Source organism: Oryctolagus cuniculus, chromosome 5 (genome assembly GCF_051225735.1).
Source record: "Oryctolagus cuniculus isolate XC-2025 breed Fujian yellow rabbit chromosome 5, ASM5122573v1, whole genome shotgun sequence".
NCBI classification, from domain to species: domain Eukaryota; kingdom Metazoa; phylum Chordata; class Mammalia; order Lagomorpha; family Leporidae; genus Oryctolagus; species Oryctolagus cuniculus.
Window position 1 is genome coordinate 162,650,755 of NC_142871.1, and position 26,787 is coordinate 162,677,541.

General features: G+C 43.2%; 1 protein-coding gene across 3 annotated transcripts in view; it reads left to right on the forward strand.

Moving 5' to 3' along the window:
- The window catches only part of BLOC1S5 (biogenesis of lysosomal organelles complex 1 subunit 5), a 53,175-nt gene that overhangs the window by 21,016 nt on the left and 5,372 nt on the right, over positions 1-26,787 (forward strand). The window contains exons 3-5 of one of the 3 annotated variants that reach the window (XM_089333435.1): positions 4,321-4,450; positions 16,960-17,018; positions 17,559-17,934. In XM_089333435.1, the coding sequence (XP_089189561.1) occupies positions 4,321-4,450; positions 16,960-17,018; positions 17,559-17,726 (357 nt within the window). In that variant the 3' untranslated portion in view covers positions 17,727-17,934. Of the gene's footprint in view, positions 1-4,320; positions 4,451-16,959; positions 17,019-17,558; positions 17,935-26,787 lie in introns of those variants that run through there. The other 2 variants (XM_002714162.6, XM_089333436.1) reach the window with 2 other exon arrangements.

The window sequence follows — 26,787 nt, forward strand, 5'->3', positions numbered from 1 at the left end:
AAATTTCAAGAGCAATCCCTAAAAATCAAGTAAAATGCAAAGAAGCAAACCTGTGTTTCTTTTTGAAACATTTTTTAAAAACTTGATTTATTTTTGTCATTCGAAAGGCAAAGAGAGACAGAGATCTTAGATCTAGTGGTTTACTCCGTTATGTCTTCAGCAACCAGGGCTGGACCCGAGTCCTGGAACTGAGTCCTGGTCTGACATGTACGTGTCAGGGACCCAAGTATCTGGCCATCGTCTGTTCTCTCCCAGGGTTGCGCATTAGCAGGAAGCTAGAGTTGGAGCTGGAATGTGGGCCTCCAACGAGGCCAAATATCCACCCAAGGAGACCCGTGTTTTCTGTATGGTGACATTGCTACTCAGAAAGCGTTCTAAGTACCTTATTTATTTATTTATTTATTTATTTATTTATTTATTTGAGAGACAGAGAAAAAGAAAAAGAGACAGGCAAAGAGAGAGATAGCTCCCTTCTGCTGATTTACTCCCCAAATGCCTACCATGGCCAGAGCTGTACTGGGGCCAAAGCTGGAGCTGAGACACAGTTGAGGTCTCCCAAGTGGGTGGCAGGAACCCACTGCTGCCGCCCAGAGTCTGCGTCAGCAGGAATCCACACCAGGAGCTGAACCCTGGTGTGCAGGCAGCATCTTAACCCGCATGCTGAGTGCTCACCCCATAAGTAACTTTAAACACAGCGACTTGACTATATATTCCTAATGGGATATTCCTTCAAAATAAGAAATTAAAAACCACAACCTTTTCTGTAATCTGTTTTTTTGATGAAAATATTGGTATTGTTTGATTGAATCGGCAGCATGGGAAATGAGGTTGATTATGTTATTTTGAGAAATGGTAAGAAAGGAGACAGGAAGGTAATTAAAATTTTATAATCTTATCAGTGTGAGCGCAAGATGGATCTTTTAGAAAAATACATGCTTCAGGGCGCATCCGAGTGTGGTTTCTAGTCCTGGCTGCTCTACTTCCAGTCCAGCTCCCTGCTCATGGGCCTGGGAAAGCAACAGAAGATGGCCCAAGTTTTTGGACCCCTGCCTGCCACCCACGTGGGAGACCCAGATGGAGTTTCTGTCTCCTGACTTTGGCCTGGTGCAGCTCTGTCAGTGGCCATTTGGAAGGGGTGAACCAGCAGATGGAAGATTCTCTCTCGCTCTCTCGCTCGCTCTGTGTGTGTGTGTGTGTGTGTGTGTAACTGCCTTTCAAATAGATACATCTTTTTTTTTTTTTTTTTTAAAATGCGTGTTTCCTAATCTTGTCCACTGAAGAGCAGTCCTGGTGCTGAGCCTCTAAGTTCATCTCTGAATCGCAGTGGTGTTACAGACGTGCTGCCTCCACGCCTGGTGCAGGAGCTATGCAGGACCAATCTGGAGTGTCAGGTCCTACTAGAAAGCAAAGAGGCTATCAGAGAGTGTTGTATCCTGGGACAAAGCTGGGGCAGTCTTGAGTATCCATGAGAAGGAATGCTGTAATGGGATGAAAAGCTTCCAATATGCTTCAGTCTCGGAGTCAGGGCTGTGTACAAACAAAAGCTCTGGGTGATTTCCCTTAAACTATGCTAGAGACCCAGCTAGTTTTTTAGAACTGCTAAGTAAGGGGAAGTAACCACTGTTTGATTTTGCCTTTTGTACGTGAACTGTCTTCAGAGTAACCAAATCATTGGTGAGGCACAGTTTTCTACGTACAGCAGTATTCCTGCTAATAAATGAAGGTGGTTGCCATAGGCCTTCTGCTGAGAGTACACAACCCACTCCTGCAAACTTGCAGACCAAAAACGAAACTGTGGATCTGATCAAGCCTTTAGTTCTAACTACCTACTGATTTACAGGAAAGAAAAGAGACAAAGGAATATGTTAAATTACACCATGGGGATCCATTCATTAAAATAAGACTCTGGGAAAACTGTGCAGAACAAATGACCTGCTTTTTCCAACAAAGTACAAAGGTAGAAAAAGTGACAGATTAAACAGAATTTAAGAAGCATATTAACCAATTCGAATTTACGAATCTTAGATTTTGTTTCCAGTAAACTCGAGAGTGAAAAGAACATTGATAAGACATTTGAGGGAATGTGAACACTACACTGATATTTGATGATGTTGAAGAATTATTGATGTGTTGGGCATCTTTTTTTTTTTTTTTTAAACAAAGTCTTTGTCTTTTACAGACATATATTGAAATACTTGCAGTTGAAATAATATACTTACCCAGGTTTTGCTCCAAAATAATTTAGGGAGATGTATGAAGTATCACAGAGGGAACAGATCAGTCATGACTTGAAAATTATTGAAGTTTGGTGATGAGTACTTGACAGTTCATTTTATTATTCTCTCCCAACTTGTGTATGAGTTTGTAATTTTTAATTTTAATTTTGTGATGGAAAAAAATCACAAAAAGTAAGAAAATGGCTACAATTTCTCCAGAAGAATGACTCACACCCTCCAGTAATATGACTAATTTATTATTGTCTCACAATCTAGTTTAACACCCTTATTTTTTTAATGAGCTTATTGTTTTATATTAATTTTAGATTTGCAAAATAATTGCAAAGATAGTACAGAGAGTTCCCATATAATCCTCCCCCAGTTTCTTGCATTATTGTCTTGTATAACCATGGCACGTTTGTAATTACTAAGAAACTGACATTGGTACATTACTAGAAATAGAACACCAGACTTTATTTGGATTTCACCAGTTTTTCCATTACAGTCCTGTTTCTGTTCCAGGATCTAATCCAGGGCATCACGTTGCATTTAATTATCACGTATGCCTAGTCGTCTTTGGTCTGTGTTTGATTTTCACGGCCTTGATAGTCTTGAGTCCTGGCCAGATGTCCTGTCCCTAGGCTGGATTTGTCTCATGTTTCTCTCACGATTCGATTGGGTTTAGGGGCTTGGGAGAGACTGTCACAGCAGTCAAGGAGCCTTAGTGGCAGGGAGTATTTGCTTGTTGGCATGACACCGCTGGTGATGTGAGCCTGCCTTGCTAGCTTGAGGTCACGTTCGCTAGGTTTCCCCACTGTAAAGTTGATGTTTTTCTTTAGGAGAAAGTCATTAAGTCCAGCCCACCCTCATATTAGGCAGCAGGATGGTGAGTCTAGAAGTCGTGTCGGGGTCCCCGGGACCACCTCCCAGGTTTCAGTGATTTGCTGGAAGAACTCAGAAGACTCAGCCTATGATCGTGATCATAACAAGGATGCAGGCGAAGTCAGCCAAGCAGAGAGGCTCTTGGAGAGAAGTCTGAAGGAGACCAAGCAGTAGCTTGGTGGAGTCACCCTGGATGCACTTGACTTATCAAGGAAGTGTGCTGAACCCAAGGATCCCAAGTTTTTTTACTGGGGGCTGGTCAGTCAGCCATCCTCTCCCTAACTTGTGTTAAGAATCCAGACTCCGGGGCCGGCGCAGCGGGTTAAAGCCCTGGCCTGAAGCATCGGCATCCCATATGGGCGCCGGTTCTAGTCCCGGCTGCTCCTCTTTGGATCCAGCTCTCTGCTTTGGCCTGGGAAAGCAGTAGAAGATGGCCTAAGCCCTTGAGTCCCTGCACCTCCGCGGGAGACCCGGAAGAAACTCCTGGCTTCAGATTGGCGCAGCTCTGGCAGTTGCAGCCATCTGGGGAGTGAACCAGCAGATGAAAGACCTCTTTCTCTGTTTTCTACCTCACTCTGTAACTCTGAAATAAATAAAATAAAATCTTTAAAAAATAAAAAAGGTTCAGACTCCCCAAAGCAAAGAACTGTTCAGCATGAAGCACACTGTTCTATAAACCCTTCTAGAATTTAATGTGGGAAACTTTATCCCAGTGCCTTGGCAGGGTCTGCCCCGCCAGCAGGCCTCTCTGAGGTTAGCAACCTCAGGCCTTCAGTATTCTTTTCTGTATGGGGAAGTATCTACATATAATTACTTTTACCACCATTTTTATTTTGAGGAGAAAAAGGAATAAGATAAAAATATAGTATACAGTAATAGAAATTACATGGTGATAAGAATGACAAAATGAAATTTAAAATCAGTTCAAAAATACCCGATTTATTTGTAATGAAAGGTGTGGCAATCTAGACCTGGTTTAGTATTTATTTTGCCCATTTTTAAATATTGCTATAAAAATGCTACTCACATTGCAACTTTTGGAGCATTTCATAGTAAAAGAAAATGCCTCCACATGTGCCCTCCTTTATTATGAAATAATTAGAAGAAGGTCATGTGAATTTCAGTAATAAGTAATAACATAACAAGCAAACCCTGGGTGGAAATCCCAGAAAGTTAAGACTTAACACACAATATTTACCAGTCATTTATTTTCTTTTAATAGGAAAAACGCGGTCTTCGAGAAATGCGAGTTCTTGAAAATCTGAAGAATATGATCCACGAAACAAATGAACACACACTCCCCAAATGTAGAGAAACTATGCAGGACAACTTACAGCAAGTCCTCCAGAGATGTAAGCCCACAGTTTCTTCTTTATACTGCTTTTCATTTCAAGTGAATACTATGCCAAAATATATTTCCTTGCATCGTATGGTGTGAGATGGAGAGAGAGAGAATTCTTAACTGGGGCATATGGTGGGAAGCTCGATCATGGGAGAGTGGTCATCTGGTGATTGATGTGCCACCGTTGATGGAGTGTTAATCCCCAAAGTGAGCTGTGTGCTGAGTGCACAATGCCATCTTTTAATTTTGAGAAACTTGAAATATGTTGTTGTTGAATGGAAGATTTTATTCCTCTCTTCAAAGCATTTTTTACTTGGAGAAGATAAATGCATATTCCAATCTGGAATGTTCCATTTATGTAAGCTCCTGATTTTTTTTTTCCAGAAACCTTTTATTTAAGGTATACAAACTTCATACATTTCATAAATACAACTTTAGGAACATAGTGATTCTTCCCACCATACCCACACTCCCACCCTTCTTCCTCCTCCTCCTCCAATTCCCATTCTTATTTTTTTTACTAAGATCTATTTTGAGTTAACTTAATACACATAAGATTAACTCTATAATAAGTTCAACAAATAGTATGTAAAATAAAAATCTGTTCCTCAACAGTCAAGACAAGGGCTGTTCAAAATCATCTCATCTCAAAGTGTCAATATCACTTCTATAGATTGCCTTTTAGGTGCTCTATTAGTTACCACAGATCAGGGAGAACATATGATATTTTCCTTTTGGGACTGTCTTATTTCACTAAGTATGATGTTTTCCAGATTCATCCATTTTGTTGCAAATGTCCAGATTTCATTTTTTTTACTGCTGTGTAGTATTCGTAGAGTATATATCTCAAAATTTCTTTATCCAGTCTTCAGTTGACAAGCATTTAGGTTGATTCTATGTCTTAGCTATTGTGAATTGAGCTGAAATAAACATGGGTGTGCAGATAACTCTTTTTTGCTGATTTCATTTCCCTTGGGTAAATTGCCAGGAGTGGGATGGCTGGGTCATATGGTAGGTCTATATTCAGATTTCTGAGATATCTTCAAACTGAATTCCATAGTGGTTTTACCAGTTTGCATTCCCTCCAACAGTGGATTGGTGTACCTTTTCCCCCCACATCCTCACCAGCGTTTGTTGTTTGTTGATTTCTATATGAAAGCCATTCTATGGGGATAAGGTGAAACCTCACTGTGGTTTTGATTTGCATTTCCCTGATGACTAGTGATCCTGAGCATTTTTTCATGAGTTTTATGTCTGTTGGCCATTTGGATTTTGTCTTTTGAAAAATAACTGTTTAAGTCCTTTGCCCATTTCTTATTTGGGTTGTATGTTTTATTGTTGTTGAGTTTCTTGGTCTCTATATATTCTGGTATTACTCCATTATCATTTGCATAGTTTGCAGGTAATTTCTACCATTCTGTCAGTTGCCTCTTGACTTTGCTGAGTGTTTCTTTTGCAGTGCAGAAGCTTCCCAGTTTGATGTAATGCCATTTATCAATTTTGGCTTAGATTGCTTGTGCCTCAGGGGTCTTTTCCAAGAAATCTTTGCCTATGCCAATGTTTTGCAGGGTTTCTCCATTGTTCTCTAATAATTTGATGGTTATCAGGTTCTAGATTTAGGTCTTTAATCTATTTTGAGTGGATTTTTTAAAAAAAGATTTATTTGAAAGTTACAGAGAGGCAGAGATGAAGAGAGGCAGAGAGAGAGAGAGAGATAATGCATCCACTGGTTCATTCTCCAAATGGCCACAATGGCTGGAGCTGAGCCAATTGGAAGCCAGGAGCTAGGAGCTTCTTCCTGTTCTCCCATGTGGGTACAGGGTCCCAAGGACTTGGGACATCTTCTACTGCTTTCCCAGGCCATAGCAGAGAATTGGATTGGAAGTAGAGTAGCTGGGACTCAAACTGGTACCAATATGGGATGCTGGCACTGCAGGTGGCTGCTTTACCTGCTGTGTCATAGCACCAGCCCTTTAATGGATTTTTGTGTAAGGTGTAAGGTGGGCATCTTCATACTTCTGCAGGTGGAGATCCAGTTTTCCCAGTACCGTGTGGTGAAGAGACTATCCTTGATCCAGGGATTGATTTTAGCTCCTTTGTCAAAAATAAGTTGATTGTAGATGTGTGGGTTGATTTCAGGTGTTACTATTCTGTTCCATTGATCTGTCCAGCTGTTTTTGTTCCAGTACCAAGCTGTTTTGATGATAACTGCCCTGCAATGTGTTTGAAATCTGGTATTGTGATGCCTTGGGCTTTGTTTTTGTTGTATAAGACTTCTTTAGCTTTTTGGGGTCTCCTGTGTTTCCGTATGAACTTCAGCATCATTTTTACTATATCTGAGAAGAATGTCCTTGGTATTTTGATTGATATTGCATTGAATCTGTAAATCGCTTTCGGTAGTATGAACATTTTGATGATATTGATTCTTCCAATCCATGAACATGGAAGATTTCTCTATTTTTTTCATCTTCTATTTTTTCTTTAATGTTTTGTAATTCTCATCATGGAGATCTTTGACATCCTTGGTTTTTATTTATTTATTTATTTATTTATTTATTTATTGGTAGCTATTTGAATGAGATTGATCTTAGGAGTTCTTTCTCAGTCATGGCATTGTCTGTGTATACAAAGGCTGTTGATTTTTGTGTAATGACTTTATATCCTGCCACTTTCCCAAACTCTTCCAGTAGTCTCTTAGTGGAGTCTTTTGGACTTTGCAAAGAGGTATAGTTTGACTTCTTCCTTCTTGGTTTGTATCCCTTTGATTACTTTTTCTTGCCTAATGGCTCTAGCTAAAACTTCTAGGATTATTTTGAATAGCAGTGGTGAGAATGGGCACCCTTGTCTGGTTCTGGATCTCAATGGGAGTGCTTTCAACTTTTCCCAACTCAATAGGATGCTGGCAGTGGATTTGTCATAAGTTGCCTTGATTGTGTTGAAGAATGTTCCATCTATACCCAATTTGCTTAGAGGTTTTCATCATGAAAGGGTGTTGTATTTTATCAAATGCTTTCTCTGCATCTATTGAGATAATCATATGATTTTGTTCTTCAGTTTGTTAATGTGTATCACATTGATTGACTTGTGAATGTTGAACCATCCCTGCATACCTCGGATAAATTCCACTTGCTGCAGGTGAATGATCTTCCTGATGTGTTGTTGGATTCGGTTTACTAGTTTTTGCTGAGGATTTTTGCATCTATGTTCATCAGGGAAATTGGTCTGTAATTCTCTCTCTGCTGCATCTTTTTCAGGTTTAGGAATTAAGGTGATGCTGGCTTTGTAGAAGGAATTTGGGAGGATTCCCTCCCTTTCAGTTGTTTTCAATAGCTTGAGAAGAATTCAGTTAGTTCTTCTTTAAGTGTCTCGTAGAATTCAGCAGTGAAGCCATCTGGTCCTGGGCTTTTCTTTGTTGGGAGAGTCTTTATTACTGATACAATTTCTGTCTTGGTTATGGGTCTATTTAGTTTTCAGTATTTTCATGGTTCAATTTAGTTAGGTTGTATGTTTCCAGGAATGTATTTCTTCCAGGTTTTCTAATTTGTTGGCATACAGCTCTTCATAGTAATTTCTGATGATTCTTTTTATTTCTGTGGTGTCTTTTGTTACATTTCCTTTTTCATCTCTAATTTTACTGATCTGGATCTTCTCTCTCCTTTTTTTGGTTAGCTGGCCAATGATGTATCAATTTTGTTTATTTTTTTCAAAGAACCAGCTTTTCCTTTTGCTAATTTTTCTATTTTTTGTTTTATTTATTCTCTAATTTTATTTTTCTATTTAAGATTTATTTATTTATTTGAAAGTCAGAGTTACACAGAAAAGGAGAGGCAGAGAGAGAAAGAGGTCTTCCATCTGCTGGTTCACTCCCAAATTTTGTCACAATGGCCAGAGCTGCATGGATCCAAAGCCAGGAGCCAGGAGCTTCTTCTGAGTCTCCCATGCAGGTGCAGGGCCCCAAAGACTTGGGCCATCTTTTACTGCTTTCCCAGGCCATTAGCACAGTGCTGTATCAGAAGTGGAACAGCCAGGATTGAAACCAGCATTCATATGGGATGCCGGCACTGCAGGCCTGTACAGTGCTGGCCCCTATTTTCTAAGTTTAGTTAATTCTTTTCTCCTACTAGTTTTGGGTTTGGTTTGATGTTGTTTATCTAGGTCCTTGAGATGCATTGATGGCTTATTTATTTGGGGCCTTTACAATATCTTGATATAGGTACCAATTGCTATAAACTTTCCTCTTAACACTGATTTTGCTGTATCCCATAAGTTTTGATATGTTGTATTGTCATCTTCATTTATTTCCAGAACTTTTTTATTTTGCTTTTGATTTCTTCAAAGACCCCTTGTTCATTCAGGAACATGTTGTTCAGTCTCCATGAGTTAGAATATGTTCTAGAGATTCTTGAATTGGTCCCTTAATCATTACGTAGTGCCCTTCTTTGTCTCTTTTAACAGTTTTTGTGTTAAGGTGTATTTTGTCTGATATCAAGGTGGCAACACCTGCCCTTTTTTGCTTTCTGTTAGCATGGAATACCTTTTCCATCCTTTCTCTTTAGTCTGTGTGTATCTGTGTGAAATGTGTTTCTCGTAGGCAGCAAATAGATGGATCTTATTTTTTAATCCATTCGGCCTTTCTTTTAACTGAAAAGTTGAGGCCATTTACATTCAAGGTGACTTTTGATAAATAATAAGTAATGACTTGGCCCTGCCATTTTCCACACATATTCTTGTTGTTTACTTCCTGTTGGCATACTTCTGTACTTTTACTGGGGTATTTTCTACCTTCACTTTCTTTCATAATGATGGCCATCTTTCTGTGTTTAGCATATCTTTAAGCATCTTTTGTAAGGCTGGATGAGTAGTGACAAATTCTTTTAATTTCTGTTTGTTATGGAAGGTCTTTATTTCACCTTCCTTCATAAATTTGAGCTTTGCAGCATATAATATTCTGGGATGACTGTTTTTTTTCTCTTAAGACTTGCACTATATCTCTCCATTCTCTCTTAGCCTAGGGTTTCTGATGAGAAGTCAGCTGTGAGTCTAATTGGAGGTCCTCTGAAAGTAATCTGGGGTTTCTTTCGTGCACATTTTGCAATCTTTTCTTTATGTTTTACTGTGGGGAATTTGACTGCAGTGTGTTCTGGTGAAGATCTTTGCTGATCATGTCTGTTAGGAGATCGTGTGCTTCCTGTCCTTGGACATCCCTTCCTTTTTCCACATTGACAGTAGATGTTTGTGTTTTACTATAAATATGCCTTTCTTCACTCATAATGCTATACCCTTAACTTTCTGGGTGCTAGGCTTAAAAAAAGAAAACCTCAATTATTAACAAGGAATGGGGAGTGAGACAGCAGATGGAAGATCTCTCTCTCTCTCTGAAATTCTGCCTTTCAAATAATAAATATTTTATAAAAATTTTTTTTTGACAGGCAGAGTGGACAGTGTGAGAGAGAGACAGAAGGAAAGGTCTTCCTTTTGCCGTTGGTTCACCCTCCAATGGCCGCCGCGGCCAGTGCGCTGCGGCCAGCGCACCACGCTGATCCGATGGCAGGAGCCAGGTGCTTCTCCTGGTCTCCCATGGGGTGCAGGGCCCAAGCACTTGGGCAATCCTCCACTGCACTCCCTGGCCACAGCAGAGAGCTGGCCTGGAAGAGGGGCAACCGGGACAGAATCCGGCGCCCCGACCGGGACTAGAACCTGGTGTGCTGGCGCCGCAAGGCAGAGGATTTGCCTAGTGAGCCATGGCGCTGGCCAATATTTTATAAAAATTTTAAAGTGTTTATTTACAAGCATTTGAGATGTGTCTGTTCTTTTTTCCATCTTGATTATTTAAAGATAAATAAAGTAAAACTCAATTATTTTGACTTGTTTCATACTTGAACTAAAGTTATTTCTGATATGGAGATAAGCCTCTTAAAAGTATACTCTTCCCAGTGAAATAAAAAGGTATTAATGGGAATTTGGAATCCAGAACATAATTGTATTTTCTTGAATGGAAGAATTAGAGCTACAAAATGCAAAGTTAATAATTAGGGTACTAATATCTGTGGGATACTTTGCGTCTCACTGTTAGCTTTAGAAACCAGGCAGTGGCTTTTGGAGCTATTTCCCTAGAAGCAGGAAAAGCTTCTTTAAGTAGGCTCCAGCTATAAGAGGGCTTAAAAAAGTTCGTTGAAAAATGGCATTAAAAGATATAAACTTTTAGGGGGCTGGTGCTGTGGCACAGTGGGTTAAAGCCCTGGCCTGCAGTGCCAGCATCCTAGATGGGCGCCAGTTCTAGTACTGGCTCCAGCTCTCTGCTAGTGTGCCTGGGAGAGCAGCAGAGGGTGGCCCGAGTCCTTGGACCCCTGCACCCACATGGGAAGCCTGGAAGAAGCTCCTGGCTCCTGGCTTCGGATTGGCTCAGCTCTGGCCATTGCGACCATTTGGGGAGTGAGCCAGCAGACGAAAGACTGCTCTCCTCTTCTCTGCCTCTGTCTGTGACTTTATTTCTCAACGTAAGCTCCATCCCTTCTGTAAGTGATAATATCAGCCATTTAGTCCGTCCCTGAAGAACAGGGTCCTGGGAATTTAATCAGGTCAGTGCAAGGCTTTTTTCTATTATTAACTGAAGAAAAATGAGTTTCCTTTAAAGATTTTTTAAGAATAGGAAATCAAAAGAATCAGAAGAAACCAAATCAGAACTGTAAGATGCCTAATGATTTTCCATTAAAAAATTGCCAGTGTGAGAGGAGGGAGCAGAAGCTGGGTGTTTCATAGTGGGCAGAGGTTCCTCGGTAAAGCTCTCCTGGGCATTTTTCTGCTAAAGCTCTGGCGCTTTCTCAAAACACGCTCATATCAGATATTACTCTTGGACCCTCTAGAAAGTCAGCAAGCAAAATGCTTGTGTATATCCAGATAGAAGGAAGGATAGAGACACCATAGCTGAAAGAGTAGATCAAGGAAGCAGAGGATGGAGGAAAAGGGATGACAAGGAGAGAGAAAGTTGATAAAAATCAGGTGATACGATTTAAGTCAAAGTATTTTTAATTTTATTTGAATTTAATAGGACAAAATTTTAAGTAAAACAATAGATAATACCTTAAGCCACAGGTTTTTTTTTTAATGTATGATATAGTAGTTACTAAAAATTATTTTTAAGATCTTTACTTTTATTTATTTGAAAGGCATAGTGACAAAGAAGGAAAGATTGAAAGATCTTCTGGGGCTAGCGCGGTGGCACAGTAGGCTAAGCCTCTCCCTGCGATGCCAGCATCCTATGTGGGCACCAGTTCTAGTCCCGACTGCTCTTCTGATCCAGCTGTGGCCTGGGAAGGCAGTGGAGGAGAATCCAAGTGCTTGGATCCCTGCATCCACATGAGAGACCTAGGGGAGTGAGGCTCCTGGTTCCTGGTTTGGGATCAGCCCAGCTCTAGCCATTGCGGCCATTTGAGGAGTGACCCAGCAGTTGGAAAACCTTTCTCCCTGTCTCTCCCTCTCTCTGTCTAACTCTGCCTCTCAAATAAATAAATAAATAAAATCGTTAAAGAAAATGAAAGATCTTCCACCTTCTGGGTCACTCCACAGATGGACACAACTGCTGATACTGGGCCAGGCTGAACCCAGGAGCTTGGCACTCCATCCTGGTCTCCCATGTGGTTGCAGGGGCCCAGATACTTGGGCTGTCCAGGTGCATTAGCAGGGAACTGGATTGGAAGTGGAGCAATGAGACTTGGACCCGGGCTCCAACAGAGGAAACTAGTGGCGTCACAGGCAGCCGCTTAACCTTCTGTGCCACAATGCCCCTGAAAGGTCATTCTAAGAAAAATAATTAGAGCAAGTTTAGAAGTTAGTCCTATTGCTACTGTTTGTTTATATGATATTTCATTTGTTCCTAGTATTAGTTAATGCCTTGCCATGAGAGACGGCCGGGCTAGGACTTTGATCATCCCCTCCTGCCTGCCTTCCCCTGCCTTCCCCACCCCTTACTTGTGACTTTAACGTCATCAGGACTCAGCTGCATTGTTCTGCAGCTGTAATTATCCTAGTTGTTTAATGCTGTTTTTAGTCCTACTATTTCTGATTTATTTATTAGATTCGTAATGATGGTACATTTCGATTTGTTTCTTTAGTTTTGTAACCTCATTTTTCATTTCATTCTGTATCTTATCATCCCATGTTTTAAATCATGTTATTTTGTGTTGCAAAGCACCTATAAGAAATTTTGTTAGATTTTCTTTCTGAATGGAAACTTTATATGCCTTTTTTTTTTTTTTTTTTTTTTTTTTAGATTTACTGAGTTATTTGAAAGGCAGAGTTTATACATAAAGAGGGAGAGACAGAGATCTTGCATCTGCTGGTTCACTCCCCAGATGCAAAATGGCCAGCACCGGGCCAGACCGAAGCCAGGAGCCTGGAACTCTTCCGGTCTCCCACGTGGGTGGCAGGGGTCATTTTCTGCTGCTTTTCCAAGGTGCATCAGCAGGAAGCTGGATCAGAAGCACAACAGCCCAACTCAAACCACACTCATGTGGGATGTCGGCAGGGCAGGCTGCAGCTTTAACCTGCTGCGCCAAACACTGGCCCTTTGGATGTTTTATGTGTCTTATTTGCCTTTCATAAATGAAGATGCTTCAAAAAGCTTGTAGAAAAAAATGAAATTAAAAGATAAGTTTCTTCTGGTGCAAAAAATCTTGAAAGCCACAGTTTTTTTGTTGGACACATTTTCTGTGAGTTGTTGGAAGATCCCTCATCTACAGTTCTTGTCAAAGCATATTTGAGTTGCAAGTGCCTTCTCACAGGAACCTGAGTGACCCTTTATGTAAATCAGCTCTTGTTATCGCTATGAGCATACTCAAAAACAGAATTAAAAGATGAATTATTTTTGGTACAAAAATAAAATTTGAGATCCACACATAGTTTTTCCATACTACACTTTTTTCATGAGCATTTTGAAAACCCTTCATATACATGGATTTCAAAAAAAGTTTTGCACCAAAATAAATGTACCTTTGAATTTCCACTTCCAGTAATCTTTTGAAGTGCCCTCATGGACTCAGACTCTCCTTACTGTGCGTATGTTAAAAGCCAAAGTCCTCATCATGGCCTGGGAGTCTACGTGATGCCCCCCACTCTGGATTTGATTTCCTGTCTCTTCCCCCCTCACTTTACTTCAACTGTGCTGGCCTCATTACTGTTTCTCTCTCTTTCTTTTAAAATTTTATTTTTATTTATTTGAAAGGCAGAATGACAGGAAGAGAGAAAAAGAAAGATATCTCCTTCCATCCACTGGTTTATTCCCCTGAATGCCTGCAAGGGCCAGGGCTGGGCCATGTCAAATCCAGGAGCCAGGAGCTGTGCTGGGGTCTCTCACGTGGGTGACAAGAACTTAAGTACTGGGCCATCTCTGCTGCGTTCCCAAGGCTTGTTAGCTGGGAGCTGGATCAAGAGCAGAGCAGTCAGGACTCAGACTTGCACTCGGAATACAGGAAGCTGGTGTTGTAGATGCCGGCCTACACCACCTCACTGTTCTCTCTTGGTTGGGGAACACACTCTCACCTTGCGGCCTTTGCTCTTGCTGCTCCTTGGAGCACTCCGCCCTGCTCTCTCTCGTCTCCTGGAGGCTCTGCTGGGACGTCCATTGTGAGCCTTCCGCCCCCTCCCTCTGGCATTCTGTGGCTCCCTGTTTTGCTTGGTTTTTCTCCATCACATCCGTCACCGCCTGGCATGCTAAGTAGTTGTCTGTGTCTTCTGCTTTTTCCCAGCTAGGCTGTGCATGCCATGAGCTCAGGGATTCTGTTTTGTTCACCGCCGTATCCCAGGCACCCAGCAGCGTGCCAGCCCCTTTGTAGCCACTCAGTAATTATTTGTTCACTAAAATGAATGAGTGAGCAGTCAGCCAACATCTGCTCCTGAAGCCAAACCAAAATTATTTTCTTATGTATGTAATTGAACAATTATAGAATGAATTCACTTTTATGTGAGGAAAAGCAGGACATTGTTAACTGTGTTTGGGGCACAATAACCCTGGATGGGGTGCTGATCTCCTTGATCTTTAAGTTCAGAGAAAGGCATTTGATAAAATCTCAACTTTGTTCTAGGTCAGTACAGTCTCCCACAACACGGAGGCAGCAGGAGACATTGTCTCACACTGAATTATGTGTAATCAGTAAGAGACAGGAAGTGATAGGAAGATTTGGAGAAATGAGCCTTTCTCCTCTTCGAGTCACAAATTGTGAAGAAAGGGAATGTTTGGTGTCATCTGTGATTTTGTTAGATTTTTAGAAAGGCAAATTTATTAAATGCAGAAAGTAAACCCTTTATGTTGTACAGCTAAAACAATCAGAAAGTGAATTATTTCAGAGGGATTGAAATTTCCAAGCATGGTGTTCTAATTGAATCTTTAAAGAACATAACAAATGACCAAATAAGTGCTATAGTTCTGTGACAGTTTGGTCAGATCAAGCTGAGTGATCAGAAAAAAAAATGGATCACCTAAAAATAGCAAAACAGGTGTCCTAGAGTGTGTGTGTGTTGGGGATAGGGGAGGGAGACAGCAGGAAGTGATAGAACCCTCTGTGGGAAAGATATAATACTAACTTAATACAGAAAAGAGGCAGGGCTAATCAACTCCTGCCTTGTTTTATTTTCATCTTTTAGAAAAAACAATGGTTAGGAACCTAATTTTCAGTACTTACATATTACCTTTGAACAAACTGATAAAACTTTTTGAAAACAAAATCCTCCTTTTTTTTAAACTGTACTCCCATAGGGAAAGAAGGTCTACAGTTCCTCCCACTTTGGGAACTGGTGACCTAGCAGGGCCAGGTTGGGTGGGATAGGAGTTCAGCAGTTGAAGCAAAGGCAGGGGCACATGCCTGATGAAGGACTTTCAAATAAGGGGAAATGGGAAAGGACTGCTCTGGGAGGCTTTATAAAAACAGGAAGGCTTGAATTAGGCTTTTGAAACAAGTAAAATATTCTAATTAGAAGAAAAAAATTGGGAAAGCACTTTCTGTATAATAGTAATGGCAAAAATAACATTTCTTGGCTGCTCACTGCTCTCTGAAGAACTATCCTAAGTGGTTTTATTATTAATACTTAAGTTGTTAATAGCTACTGTGTTACCGTGTTTATTTCTCATGTCAGTTCTGAAGCTCTCTTACTAGTTGTGATACTCTTTATAAGTGAGGAACTAAGGAGCTGGCAGAGTGGGAGCAGCCGCAGGAACAGTGCCTGGCACTGTCATGCTCTGTAAAGACAAAGGCTCCCACAGGCAACCATGTCCATGTCAGTCACAAAGGTGGGTGCCTCAGCCTAGATTGGACTAAGACTGACTCTCAGCCTTCACACTTAAAAAAATTATGTGTGTAATTGAAGAATGACAGAGAGGGAGAGATCTTCCATCTGGTTTAGTCTCCAAATGCCCACAACAGCCAGGGCTGGGCCAGGCTGAAGCAGGAGCCGGGAGCTCCATCTGGGTCTCCCGTGTGGGTTCCGGGGCCCGAGCACTTGGACCGTCTTCCACTGCCTTCCCAGTTGCATTAGCAGGGAGCCAGCTGTGTTGGAAGCAGAGCAGACAGGGTTCCAGCCTGCACCCTGAGATGGGATGCTGGCATTTCGGTTGGCACCTTAATGTCCTTATCTGGATGAAGTAAGCAGACTGTTTGTGAACAGAAACAAAATGGGCCTGATAAATGAAAAGGTTTGGTAACTGAAGGACTAAAAGCAGTTTTGTTGATGAACTAGCAGGAGAGTCATAGAGCGTTAAGAGAAAGAGCCGCGACTTTGGAGTTAAAGAGACCTGATTTGAAACCCTGTTTCCTATGCTATTAGTTCGTGACCTTCCTGAGTGACAACTTCACCTTTCTGTGCCTCAATTTTGTCATCTCTACAATGGGGTAGTGTTCACTTCCTAAGAGGGAAGTAAGACTCTGGAGATAATAAATGCAAAGTTCTTGTCTCAGGTCAAATACTTATAAATAACTGCCGTAATTATTACTAGCAGTCTGGTTCTTAAGAAAGGGCAGTGACTCACTGAAAATGGCCAGAGAAAGTTGGAGTCTTACAGCGGCAGCCCAGATGAACTGGAAGACATGAGAGTAGCAACGGGAGGGGCAGTGGAAGGTTGTTGATGTGGTCTGGATGCCAAGTGCCGCCTGCAAATGAGTAGGAGGAGGGTAGTTCCTGGATGAGGACACACTGCAAAGGCAAAGTCTATCAGCAGGAAAGGTGAATGCAGCAGGCACTTGACATCCTTGGCGAGCTCTGAGGTGGTTGATGACAACTTGTCATTGGACTTGGCACTTAAATGACCCTGGTTGGCAGCTCAAAAGCCAGATGATGATTGTTCTAATTAGGACATTCTGACCATATAGCAAAACTTATTTGTCCCTTCTAGCCACCCATCACCGCCACGATAATATCAATTTTTTGTGATCTAAAACAGTCCAAGCATCCCCCCACCCCAACCCCATCCCCAGGTAAGTCTCTTCTTGAACAAGGGCTTCTGATTGAAAACCCCTGTCTGTTTTATTTCAGTGCAAGCGGCTAATGACTCAGTCTGTAGACTCCAACAGAGAGAACAGGAACGAAAAAAGGTAAAAGTAGATCGTTTGGGTAATGGGGTGTGTGACGCCTGTGGACTTTTGTGTTTTGTTTTTGAAAGATATAAGAGACAGATACCTCCTGTCTGCTGATTCACACCCGTTGCCAAAGCTGAGTTTGGGTAGCGCCAACGCTAGGAACTCCATGTGAGTTCCCTGGTATGTGATGGGGACCCAAGGACTTGAGCCATCACCTGCTGCTTCCCAGGGTGTTCATTAGCAGGAAATGAATTGGGAGCAAAGCTGGTGCTTGAATCCAGGCACTCAGCATGGCGTGGGGCTTCCCAAGTGCCACTCCTAACCACTGCTCCAAAGGCCTGCTCCTCCTGGGCGTTTGTCAGCCATTATATAATTAGCAGTTGATTTTCATCAGACAGTCCTTTGAATTTATTCTCTTTTGTGTAATGATTTAAATGATTTAGAAATGGCTAATTCATTGAAGATGTGGTCACTTGGTTGTCCTATCAGTATTTTCGTAATTCCAATTGCATGCCTTTTTTTTCCTTTTCAACATTTCCATCTTTGCCCTGAAAGTGGTATTTATCTCATGGAGGAGAGAAAATAGAACTTTTACTTGGAACAAGACATATCCAGATTGGAAATATAAATCTTTCCTCTGAGCCTGAAGCTTTGAATGTATCATGTATATTTCTTCTAGAAAGGGAACCATTCATGCCTGTGGATGGGTTATTTAATGAATAGTCACAGGAGTATATGAATCTCTTGCCAGGCTGTGCTTTGCTTATTTGAATTATATCTTAACTAAATTCAGATGTACAAAAGTAGTGTAAGAATTTAAGTTCCTGTGATAATGTGGTGTTTTTACTTGTGATTTTCATAGTGTTTTTGTAACTTACTGATTGAACTAATAAAGACACACATTACAATTATTAAGAAATGTTAACACTAAGCCTGAAAATAATGCCTTGTTACATATGTGTATATGGACAAATGTGCGAATGTTTCTGTATTGCTCTGGGATGTGTTCATCCACAATCATAGTTCAGACCTGTCCGTGCATACAGATACAATTGTAGGAACCTCGCCAGAGTTTTTAGTGTCTGATACAGAGTTAGAACTGTAGGAGGAGCTCTGAAGCTTTATTGAAGAAGGGCATGGTGTTTGAGGGGCTACAGCAGGCTGGACAGCAGATAGCTTTTTAATCCTCCACTTTGCTGGGAGCCACTGGGGATGAAGCATTTTGTTAAGTTTAAGGTCATTCCTATATGCAGCAGCTAACCGCCTAGGAGTCCCAAATCACTAGCCATGTCAAGTGAGAGCTGTAATCAAGTCACAAAGAACTTTGTGGTGTTGGCAGAGGTAGTAATTTGTTAGGAAGAAGGTGACATTCAAGCCAACCCCTAATCGATAAGCAGGAACTTAGCTGCTAGAAGACGGGAAGAAAGACACTGCAAGGTAGTAGAAGACCCCAACTGAGTTCCCAGCTCACGCCTTCAGCCTGGCCTAGCCCGGCTGTTGTGGGCTTTTAGGGAGTAAAGGAGCAGATGAAAGATCTCTCACAGTGTCTCTCCCTTGTAAATAAATACCATTACATTTAAAGCTGTTTAAATTGTTCACTAAGAAAAGCGCTTGTGGGGTAAGGAATACCGTGTGAATGGAGGCAGAAGAGGTGAGAAGTCAGGGTGGTGGGGCTGGCTGTGGAGAATCGGGGTGGATGTCTCTGGAGGTGATCAGGGCGGTGCTTACAAAAGGAGGTTTCGTGGACTCCACACCGACTCTCAATGAAACACAACATTTAAGCATATTCTAAAATACTAATTTTTAATATTTCATCAAAAACAGTTGGTAACACTCAGTTAATGCCTGTACGAAATGTGCTGCAGACTATTAAACAGTTTATTCCCGGGGCACCAGGAGCACTTGTGCTTTTGAGAGCAGAGTAGCTTCCTGTTAGGAGTTGGCCGTGCGGCTGAACAGAGGCTTTCCAAGTAAGATCAGTCTCGTGTCTCGTGTCGCAGCCGCCACTCAGCTGTGTGCGGCCTCAGCAGGTTCAGCTGAGTGTGCACTCGGTGTTAATTGCTCTTCCTGAGACGTCATAAAAGCAGTTAAAATCATGATAAATGGCAATTCTTGTCATTCTTAAGCAGAATGAACCTAAAATTAAATTATAATTGGCACAGTTCCTCCTAATTGGTATAGTGCCTCTTGTCACATTGAGCTATTCTTACATGTAGGTTATTAGCCAGATATCCGAGTACAGGAGGAGAATGAGCAGATGGGGTAAAAAGCCCCTGGTTGATTTTTCTGGTGCTGGGTTCCCTCTGTGGCCTTGATGTATGCCCCGGGGCAGGCCCTGAGCTTCCACCCCCTCATCCACAAAACAAGTACCTGGCCCCTGGATCTCACAGATAGAGCTTGTGAGTGGCTTTGCAAATCATGCATCATTATCCAAGGTCAGGGTGCAGTTGGCCCAGCCAGCTGACTGTCTTTCCTCCAGTTTATAGAATCAGCCAGCTGAAAGTCATGGAGAGCTGTGTTTCTCAGCTCCCTCTCGGAGAACAGTGAAAAGTCTTTACATTCTTACTGGTGCAGTAAACTTCTAGGCCAGCCTGCCCGCTGCTGCTCCTCCCTCCCTCCTCTCCGCCCCCCCCCCCCATGCGTATCTAGTTAGCAGACTATTTGAAATATGAGTTGTTAAGGACTTTTTTTTTTTAAAGCATATCTAGCTTTTCTTGAAACTAACATTGCCTAAGTTTCAGGATAGATAGATAGATAGATAGATAGAAGATAAGTTCAGTTTCTTCTCTAGCAAAAATGTACAAAGCAAAACTGATCTCTGGTTGCATTTTTACTGGCAGTTAATTGTGGCCTTTGGTTATACTATTGTCTGCATTTTATACATTAGAATGGCTCTCGGAACAAAGAAAGATGGGAGTAGTAATGGAATAAAAAAGTCTATTGCCATTAATCATTAATTCTTTTATGTTAAGACAATTTGTGGAATTCACTGGGAAGTAAATTGATAAGCGTCATTCATCCAAGTCCCATTTCCCACAATTGATATCTGAAAGTACATTCAGAACAACAATAAATGCATACTCCCTAGTTATGTGACCTGTCTCGAAAGCTACCACAAATGTTAAGTCACATTTCGGGCACTAGCAGTAAGAACAGTGGAATGAAGACGCAGTTGCTTTGTAAAATTCACTGGCTTTTAAAAATATGCCTTCAAGGAAGAAGAAGCGGTTAATATCTTCTGTCCATAATTTATACTTAGGTTCATGCACAGGTGTCAACTTTTGAAGCCCCGTTCCACCAGACTGGAGATGATGATGAAGTAAACACGAATGCTTTTGATCCATCTTGCTCACAAATATTTGTTGGGTTTGGTCATACTCTGTTACAAGTTTTCTTTCAAGAGAGTGCTCGGATCACATGATTTACACATGGTCCTTGGCAGAGTTTGAAAGTACAGGGTAACGTATCCGTACATAGTGTTCTGTTTAAAATCGGTTTTGACAGTCAGGCTTTACTTCCTACCCAAGTAAACAGTTGTTCCTGTGCCTGTGCGAGGCATATGTAAAGTTGGTGTGTATCATCGATGTAGATTCCAGAGCGCCTTTTAGATCGTAGTTGGATTAATGCAAAGTTTTCCTTAGACCAAAGTTTCTCAGCTGTGACATTACCGACATTGTGGGCCAGATCATTCCTTGGTGTGGATGCTGCGCTGTGGCTGGTAGGATGTTGCTCTAGCAGCAGCCTTGGTCTCTACCCGCTGGCCGGCTGCACCTGCCCCGCCTGAGTTGGGACAGCTGGAACTCTGTAGCACAGCCCTGTGTCTCATCCCCTCCTTTTGCCCCGCTGAGAACCTGACGTAGATGCCCACGGGCAACGCTGAGCTTGTGTTTTATGTTCCAAAGTTCATTTATAGACTTGCTTCTCAGCGGAGTTAAGCTTCCCATTGTTTTCTATTTAAACTTGCCCTTAGTGGAATACATAGAAACCAGTGAGTTACTGGATTTCTTTCTCTGCTGTAACTTAAATATTTTACCAGATGGAGGCAATGCCATGAGGGGCATGCTAGTCACTGTGGATACATAGGTATAGCTCATTAGTAATCTCTCTCCATTTTCTTTTTTTCTTTTTCTTTTTCTTTTTGACAGAGTGGACAGTGAGAGAGAGAGAGAGACAGAGAGAAAGGTCTTCCTTTTGCCGTTGGTTCACCCTCCAATGGCTGCTGCGCTGATCTGATGGCAGGAGCCAGGTGCTTCTCCTGGTCTCCCATGGGGTGCAGGGCCCAAGCACTTGGGCCATCCTCCACTGTACTCCCTGGCCACAGCAGAGAGCTGGCCTGGAAGAGGGGCAACCAGGACAGAATCCGGCGCCCCGACCGGGGCTAGAACCTGGTGTGCCGGCGCCGCTAGGCGGAGGATTAGCCTAGTGAGCTGCGGCCCTGGCCTCCATTTTCTTTTAAAGTTAACATATTTAAAGTTTATCTCTAAAAGAAAACAAATGTATCCATTTATGTGAGAATGCCATTGGTTTCACTTCAGATAAAACCTGAAACTCGATTTGAGTTTTTGGGTGTTTGTAGTAGATAAAGGTATAGCATAAAACTTCTTTGCTGAACCATTTTTAAGTGCACATTTTGGTGGCAGTAAGTGCCTTCACGTGTTAAACCACCACCGCCTCCAACTCCAAGACGCTTCTTAAAAACCAGAACTCTGAACCCATTCAACAGCAACTTCAGCCCTACCCCACCCCCGCCGCCGCCTCCTACCATCATGCTTTTTGTCTCCTGAATTTAACTACTCTAGGAAGTCACATAAGTAGAATCATACACATTTGTCTTCGTGGCTGGCTTATTTCTTGAGAACAATACCCTCAGGATTCAGGCTGTTGCCGCGTGTGTGAGAGGTTCTTTCTTTCTGAGGCTGAATAATTCCATTGTACGTATAGACCACATTCGCGTGCCTCTCCATCTGCCTGTGGACCCTCGAGTTGCTTCTACCTTTTGTCTATTATGAATAACACTGCTTGTTTTCATAGCTGCGCAAATATCTGTTCACGTCCCTGGTTTTAATCCACTGAAGTTTATACCCAGTACTAGAATTGCTGGATGCCATAGTCATTCTGTGTTAATTCTTGAGGAACCACCCTACCCTTCCATTTAGTCAGACTTACCACAAAGCTAAGGTTTTTGCCTTCTTTAAGAACAGGCTCTTTTTTTTTTTTTTTAATCTTTAACTATATTGCATGGAAATATTTTAAAATATATCCACGCTTAAAATTTATTTAAATACCACAGGTTAATTTTCTTTATGAATTGGGCATTATTGTGAATGTCAAGTTTCATATTACGGTGCATATGGTGTTGTCTTCAGGGAATTAGAGAGAGTGAGAGCTGTGTTTCTGCACCAAATGCCCTCACATAAACTGTGCTGTGGATTTTGTCTCCTCTTTTGCTGTGAGGCTGACGACTGTCATTCCCCCCTGTCTCATATATCAACCTTTTTTGTTTCTGATTGGCGATTTTTAACATGGTGCAGTCTTAGAAACCAGTTAACTAAACTGGTTAGAATCACTGTATTATGGGAATTAGGTTCAGAATCAGCAGATTTCATGAATAGTGCAGTATTCGTAAATGAATTTTGTGGTATTTTTTTTGATGGTGTTAAGGTCTTACCACATAGTTTTCAACTAAGTTTCAGGTAAATGTTATTTCGAGGTATATGAATTTTACTTACATGTGAATACTACAGTATTGTTAATACACAAATGTGTTAACAGGAATGTATTTTTTTTTCTTTAATGATTATTGTGAGGGGACACCAGTGCTGTGGTGCAACAGATAAAGCTGCCGTCTACAGCGCTGGCATCCCATGTGGATGCCAGTTAGAGCCCCAGCTGCTCCACCTGCGATTCAGCTCCCAACTGATGCGCCTGGGAAAGCAGTGGAGGATGGCTCAGGTGCTTGGGCCCCTGTATCCACGTGGGAGACCTGGAAGAAGCTCCTGGCTTCAGCCTGGCCTAGCCCTGGCCATTTGGGCGATGAACCAGTGGTTGGAAATATTCATTCTCATTTCTCTCTCCCTCCCTCTCCCTCCCTCCCTTTCCTCCCCGCATCTCTCCCTGTCTCCCCCACCCCCCCCACCCCCGGAATTCTTACTTATAATAAATAAAATAAAATCTTTTTTTTTTTTTCTGACAGGCAGAGTGGACAGTGAGAGAGAGAGACAGAGAGAAAGGTCTTCCTTTGCCATTGATTCACCCTCCAATGGCCCCCGCGGTCGGCGTGCTGCGGCTGGCGCACCGCGCTGATCCGATGGCAGGACCCAGGTGCTTCTCCTGGTCTCCCATGGGGTGCAGGGCCCAAGCACTTGGGCCATCCTCCACTGCACTCCCTGGCCATAGCAGAGAGCTGGCCTGGAAGAGGGGCAACCAGGACAGAATCCGGCGCCCCGACCGGGACTAGAACCTGGTGTGCAGGCGCTGCAAGGCGGAGGATTAGCCTAGTGAGCCGCAGCGCCAGCAAATAAAATAAATCTTAAATAATTATTGTGAAGAATGCCTACAATTACCATCAAAGCTGGGACACTAAGAAAAGAAAGTGGGGGTGACTTCAGGAACTTCTGACAAGAGCAAGACTACATTTTTATTGGGGCTGGGATGTTGTCAGCTTTTGAAGTGTTTTCCTCAGGATATGAGGCCAAGAAGTGATATGCCAGGTGTGCAAAAGCTGCTTGAGTGTCTTTTGTAACGTCCTGATACCATGAAGTAGGAATACTGACCTTGGCTCCACCTTGAAGTCTTGTCTTAGAGCCAGTGGTCAACAGGAGGATTGTAGTGAGTATAGGAGTGGGGGAGACTCTTGCTATGAATTGTCTGTATTGTCTGCATTATTATAAGAATCTACTAGTGGGGCTGGCGCTGTGACGCAGTGGGTTAAAGCCTCGACCTCCAGTGCCAGCATCCCATTTGGGCATCACTTTGAGACCTGGCTGCTCCACTTCCCATCCAGCTCCCTGCTGTAGACTGGGAAAGCAGTAGAAGATGGCGCAAGTCCTTGGGCCCCTGCACCCTCATGGGAGAACAGGAAGAAGCTCCTGGCTCCTGGCTTTGGATCGGCCCAGCTCTGGCCATTGTTGCCATTTGGGAAGTGAAGCAGCAGATGGAAGATTCACTCCCTCTCTCCTTCTCTCCATCTCTCCCTCTCCTTCTCTCTCCTTCTCCCTCTCTCCCCCTTCCCTCTCCCTCTCCCCCTCAGAATTCTGCCTTTCAAATAAATAAATAAAAATAAATCTTTTTTTTTTAAAAGTTTACAAGCTGGCACCGCGGCTCACTAGGCAATCCTCTGCCTTGCGGCGCCGGCACACCGGGTTCTAGTCCCGGTCGGGGTGCCAGATTCTGTCCTGGTTGCCCCTCTTCCAGGCCAGCTCTCTGCGGTGGCCAGGGAGTACAGTGGAGGATGGCCCAAGTGCTTGGGCCCTGCACCCCATGGGAGACCAGGATAAGTACCTGGCTCCTGCCATCAGATCAGCACATTGCGCCAGCCGCAGTGCGACGGCCATTGGAGGGTGAACCAACGGCAAAGGAAGACCTTTCTCTCTGTCTCTCTCTCTCACTGTCCACTCTGCCTGTCAAAAAAAAAAAAAAAAAGTCTACAAAAATTTTTCAACTACAGAGTAAAACCTGCATGACGAGGGGATGAGCAGTGGTGTGGTCTGCCTAGTGATTTGTATAACAACACTTCCCTTTCATTAAGCGTCTCAGGGACTGAACTAGGAACTTGGCATGTGTTGTTCTACTCTTCACAAATGTATTCATGAATGTGTTACTTCCCTGGTTTTCAAGTTAAAGCAACTTTAACTTGTGCAGCGTCATACATCTCGTAGGAGTGAGCCAGAGTCTGGATCAAGGTTAATATCGTGTCTTCCGTGTCTGTTTTTCTCCCCTGAGCTACACTGGGGCAAGTGCTGCCTCCTCAGGCGGAAACCTGCACTGTTGACCCGAGCAGGTGAATGGGCTTTGAATAAAAAAGAAATGAATAAATTAAGTAGCATCTAAATAATGCATGTTTGATATCCTCTGTCGCTCCCCCACTCGCAGAGGAACAACACCAGACCCTGCGCTGTTCTCTTTGCCCGGCCCTTCCTGGGTTTGCTGCCGGTCCCCCCCACCACCTCCGTGGAGGGGCAGCACCCTCGCCACTTTCCCTGCTTCCGCGGAGGAGCGGCACACTGCCGGCCGGCTCTCTCAGGGGTTGCTCAGATGTTCCTGGTGCATGTTGTCTCTCTCCTCCTTTATAGTCCTCTTCCACCAATCCCAACTCTACTGCCCACACGCCGAGTACGCTGCTCTCCTCCAATCAGGAGCAGGTTCAGCTCCTGAAGCTTGTTAGTTGAATTGGTGAGGCAGCTGTGTGAAAGTTGTTTGCTCTCTCTCTCAGCACCATATTGTGGGAGATCAGATGCATAGAATTAGTCCTAGCAGTTCCAGTAATTTAGTCTAGTCTCGGTTGCTCCCAACAATTCCCCCTTTCTTTTTATTCTTTGGCGTTGATACGTGCCTGTCTTTGGTGCCCTGCAGCGCATACTTTGCTCTGCTCTGCTAGAGTTGCCCGCAGGTGCTTATAGCCCTACCAATCAGGCAAACCAAATCTGGGTCCTCTCATCGCCATGTTGTGGGGAGGCTTTTAGGTGCTGATACGTGCCTGTGTTCGGTGCCCTGCGGCGCATGCTCTGCTCTGCTCGAGCTGCCCACAGGTGCTTATCGCCTTACTAAACAGGCAGACCAAATCTGGGTCCTCTCATCACCATGTTGTGGGGAGGCCTTTATTGGTGTTGATACATGCCTGTCTTCGGTGCCCTGCAGCACATACTCTGCTCGAGCTGCCCACAGGTGCTTATTGCCTTACTAATCAGGCAGACTGAATCCGGGTCCTCTCATTGCCGTGTTGTGGGGAGGCCTTTATTGGTGTTGATACATGCCTGTCTTCGGTGCCCTGCAGCGCATACTCTGCTCGAGCTGCCCGCAGGTGTTTATCGCTTTACTAATCAGGCAGACCAAATCCGGGTCCTCTCATTGCCGTGTTGTGGGGAGGCCTTTTTTATTTTTCTCTATTTCTATCTCCGGGCATTCCTATTTCTCTTATTTTACTTCTGTCTCTGGGCATTCCTATTTCTCTCATTTTACTTCTATCTCTGGGCATTCCTATTTCTCTCATTTTACTAATAGCTCCGGGCATTTTTATTCCTCCTATCTGCGCGGCTTCCCGGCTCCGCACGTGCTCCGCGGCCTCCGCGCTCGCCCTGCACTTCTCTTATCTGCACGGCTTCCCGGCTCCACGTGTGCTCCACGGTCTCTGCGCCTTTCGCGCTCGCCCCTTTCACACTCGCCCTGCGGCCTCCGTGCTAACCCTGCACTCTTATGTGCTTGCGCCCCGCGCTCCTATCTGCTTGTGCCCCGCGCGCTCTCCTATCTGCTCGGCGGCTTCCGCAAATCATAGCCTAGCTTACGTTTCCGCTACAGCTTAGCTTCAGTCTTTGTTCCCTGGGCTAATCTGACGAATTCCAACCTTGCTTACGTCTCTGCTTTTCGGCTTGGCTTTCTGTCTTTGTTCCCTGGGCTAATCTGACGAATCCCAACCTAGCTTACGTCTCCGCTTTTGGTTTGGCTTTGTCTTTGCTCCCCGGGCTAATCTGACAAATCCCAACTTTGCTTACGTCTCCGCTTTGGCCTGCCCCCGCGGCTTCACTTTCCCTAGCTTATATTTTTCTCTCCCTGGTACTTTTCCTAGCTT